This window comes from Habropoda laboriosa, unplaced genomic scaffold, assembly GCF_001263275.1.
Source record: "Habropoda laboriosa isolate 0110345459 unplaced genomic scaffold, ASM126327v1 scaffold42, whole genome shotgun sequence".
Taxonomy (NCBI): domain Eukaryota; kingdom Metazoa; phylum Arthropoda; class Insecta; order Hymenoptera; family Apidae; genus Habropoda; species Habropoda laboriosa.
The window spans coordinates 988,676-992,142 of record NW_017100181.1 but is presented as its reverse complement, the minus strand read 5'-3'; the positions used below and the strand labels follow the sequence as shown (position 1 = coordinate 992,142).

The 3,467-nt window shown below is 26.0% G+C and overlaps 1 protein-coding gene across 1 annotated transcript in view; it reads right to left on the bottom strand.

The window, feature by feature from the left end:
- The window catches only part of LOC108579032 (DNA topoisomerase 2), a 9,225-nt gene extending 6,587 nt beyond the window's left edge, over window positions 1–2,638 (bottom strand). The window contains exons 1-5 of the mRNA XM_017942460.1: window positions 2,604–2,638; window positions 1,225–1,548; window positions 886–1,129; window positions 414–800; window positions 89–332 (exon numbers count right to left, since the gene is read on the bottom strand). Coding sequence (XP_017797949.1) covers window positions 89–332; window positions 414–800; window positions 886–1,129; window positions 1,225–1,548; window positions 2,604–2,638 — 1,234 coding nt within the window. The remainder of the gene's footprint in view (window positions 1–88; window positions 333–413; window positions 801–885; window positions 1,130–1,224; window positions 1,549–2,603) is intronic.
- Window positions 2,639–3,467: the final 829 nt, after the last annotated feature.

Genomic DNA, 3,467 nt, shown 5'->3' with positions numbered 1-3,467 from the left:
TATAAATAAAAATTTCTTACAAATTTAAATAAATGTTATATTAATAATTATTAATTTATTAATTTTGTTATTAATTATATTTGAATACTTACAGATGTAATAAATTTATCAGTAAGTGCACATTTTGATCCAAAACTTTTAGGCTGTAATGTCATGTTCTCCTTGGTTTGTGAATCAAATGTAGGATTATTAATTAGACAATTAATAAAAATCCATAAATGATTTTTTATTTGAAACGGTTTAATTGTCACTCCAGCCTTATTTTTCTTTTTTAAAGTTTCTATTAATTGTTTTACAATCAATTCTGTAACGTGATCTACATGTCGTCCGCCCTGTTTGAAAAAAAATATTGTTGAAGACTCTTTTTACAATGCAAATACATTTTAATTTTGTTGTTTTCTAATATTTATTACCTTCGTTGTTGCAATACTGTTTACAAAAGACATTTGCTGGAAACCTTTATCAGATAAAGTAATAGCTATTTCCCAGCGAGGTCCACAGTTTTCATATACAAGCTTCAAAGGACTGCCCATGTCATCTTCTTTACCTTTTATGTAAAAATCAACATAATCCTTGAAATTTTTGATAGGTATCCTAGTACCATTAAGGTAGACTTTAACACCTCTAGTAGAAGCTGCTATATCAAAAGCTCTTCGAGACATAAGAGCAACTATATCATCATCCAAAGATTGCATTTTAAATTTCGATAAATCTGGTGAAAATATAACTTTTGTAAAATCTTCACCAGAGAAGTCTTTAATTCTGGGTGCACTTGCACTTTCCATGTTATTGCACCATGTCTACAAATAAAATCATGATTATATACATATCTTATGATAAAAAATGTGAACATCTATCTTAAATATACATTTAGAAAATAATTACTTGTTTTAAACACTTCTTGTATTCTTTAGATGCAGTCTCCACAGTAAAACGATGGCTAAAAATATTACACAATTTTGCTCCATAACCATTTCTACCACCTGTTACTTTTTCTTCTTCGTCATCATAATTAGATGATGTTAACAAATGGCCAAATATCATTGTAGGAACATACATATTTTCTTCTTTATGAACTACCACTGGAATACCTTTACCATTATTCCATATAGATATAACATTGTTTTCTCTACAAATTAAATTTAATATTTATTAAGTGTAGAATTACTATATTTAAATGTTTTAAATTTTTTGTTACATTACACATTAAATAATAACACTTACGGATCAATTTCAATTTTTATTGCGTCCATTTTAGGATCTCTCTGTTTATTATCTGCTGCATTTACTAAAATTTCATCAAATATTTTATATAATCCAGGAACATATTTTATTTCCCTCTGTACCATTGCTTCTTTCTCTTTATCATAAACCCACATCATTTCTGTTGCTGTTTCAACTGAACCAATGTAGGTGTCAGGGCGCAGTAAAATATGTTCCAATTGAGATTTCTTTTGATATATCCCTTCAATAGTTTTTTTCTTTGGTCCATTGTCACCACTTCCATTTTCTACTGTGGTACTCATTTTAATGCAATGTTTTACGTAACTGTAAAATATAAAAACAAGATTGCTGTTAGTAAACTTTATAATTTAGAAGATAACTGTAGTAATTATACTATAAGCATGGATGTTTTCTAAGACAAAATCTACATTCAATATTATAAACTTTTAATTTTCATGAAATATATGTTCACATTTAACATAAAAAAATTGATTTCTTTCCATTATGTAACATATTATTGCAAGTAAAACATAAATAAAAACTTTGAATGTTTGATAATTTTAATTAATTACAAAATTATCTTTTGAATATTTATTTGCTCATTTAAGATATATTCTTAGGTTCTTCTCATTTTTAGATTGATAGAAAATGTGTTATTGAATAAATAAAACTTCAATGCAAAAAAATTAAACAAACTATAGAATTAAATGGTGCTCAATTTAATCACATTCAACTACAGTTATGATCAATACAGAACACTCTTATGAATGTTTTATTTGTACAAATAGGTTTTTTTCTAATATTATGATATTGTAGTAAAATGACACTTAAATCCTTCAATTATTATTGAGCTGCACAATAAAACCAAGCACATCGGACAACTGACAATTAAGAAAAAACTAAAGCCACATTTGTATTATTAGCATTACTGTCTTTGTTTTATATAAATTATTTATTATACTACGTTTTGATTTTAACCAACAAGACATTCTAAATGTTTTAAGCATGGAAAAATAACTGCAAGCACTTAACCCCTTATTCGTAAACAAAAAACTGTCAAATAACCACGTCGCGCAATATAGTATATCAATACTCTCATTGTACATACATTGAATAACAAGGATATCAACAATGTAATTGCAAGCCAATAATAAAATTCAACATTAAATAAAGTAAAATTCCATTTTACATAATTTTCGAAGCAAATTTTGTAATTGAGTTCTTTAAACCGATTGTTATACGTAAAAATAAACACGATGTTACACAAGAATAATTTAAAATAATCATAAAATAAAAAAAACAAAAATATATTCAGAGTATGATATTTAAATGTTTTATTCACTACAATTTAAGTATATTATTTATTACAAATTTCATACCCGAAGCAAGTTTTACTAATATGGCGGGAAAACATCTTTTGTGTAATTGGCTAGTAGAATAAAAGACGCCAATTTGGTACATAAACATCTTTTTCGAAAATAATATTTATGAACTTAATTGTTTTTCCGGAAAAAAAAATTTGATGAACAATACATTGTAAATTGTATTTGTATTTTACCTTCAATGAAATTGTAACAAAAATACGGAGCTGCGTCGGCAACAAAAATTTTATACAACTATAGAATCTTTATCGAGACTGAGGTTGTTAACTAACGTATCACAATCAATAATTGACTGAAACTAATTAATTATTGCACACACTGTATCCTTCGTTGTTTCTTTTGTTTAACTGGCAATTGAATAATTGATCTTGCACAAAAAATATTAATTTTGTTCTAGGCTTCGCCTGACGCCTGTACGATAAACCGTTGCGTATACGGTATTCATTTCGAAATGGCTAAAGTCACTTTCGTGATATGGACGCCGTTCTAAAAGACAATAAAAAATTAACGCAGAAAAATGTTATTATAATTGGTAAAAAGATTTGTAAGATTTTCAATAGAAAAATATTCTATAATTCATCTACTTAAATAAGAAATTCTAAAATGTATTAAACTGTTCACGAAGAACAACATTAAGGAAACACAAACTTTAAAATACATTTGCAAACAAGATAAAAAAATCATCATTAATTGCTTAAACTGTGTTTGCGAATATTAAGATACAATTGTTATGTTTTTATCAATTTGTTTATATCTTTAAAACATACTTCAAATGCTAAGATGAATCTAAAAATGAATGAATATTTTTATGATTTTAAATTTTAGTTTCAAATTTTTTTGTAAATAATTTAAAACTTCTTA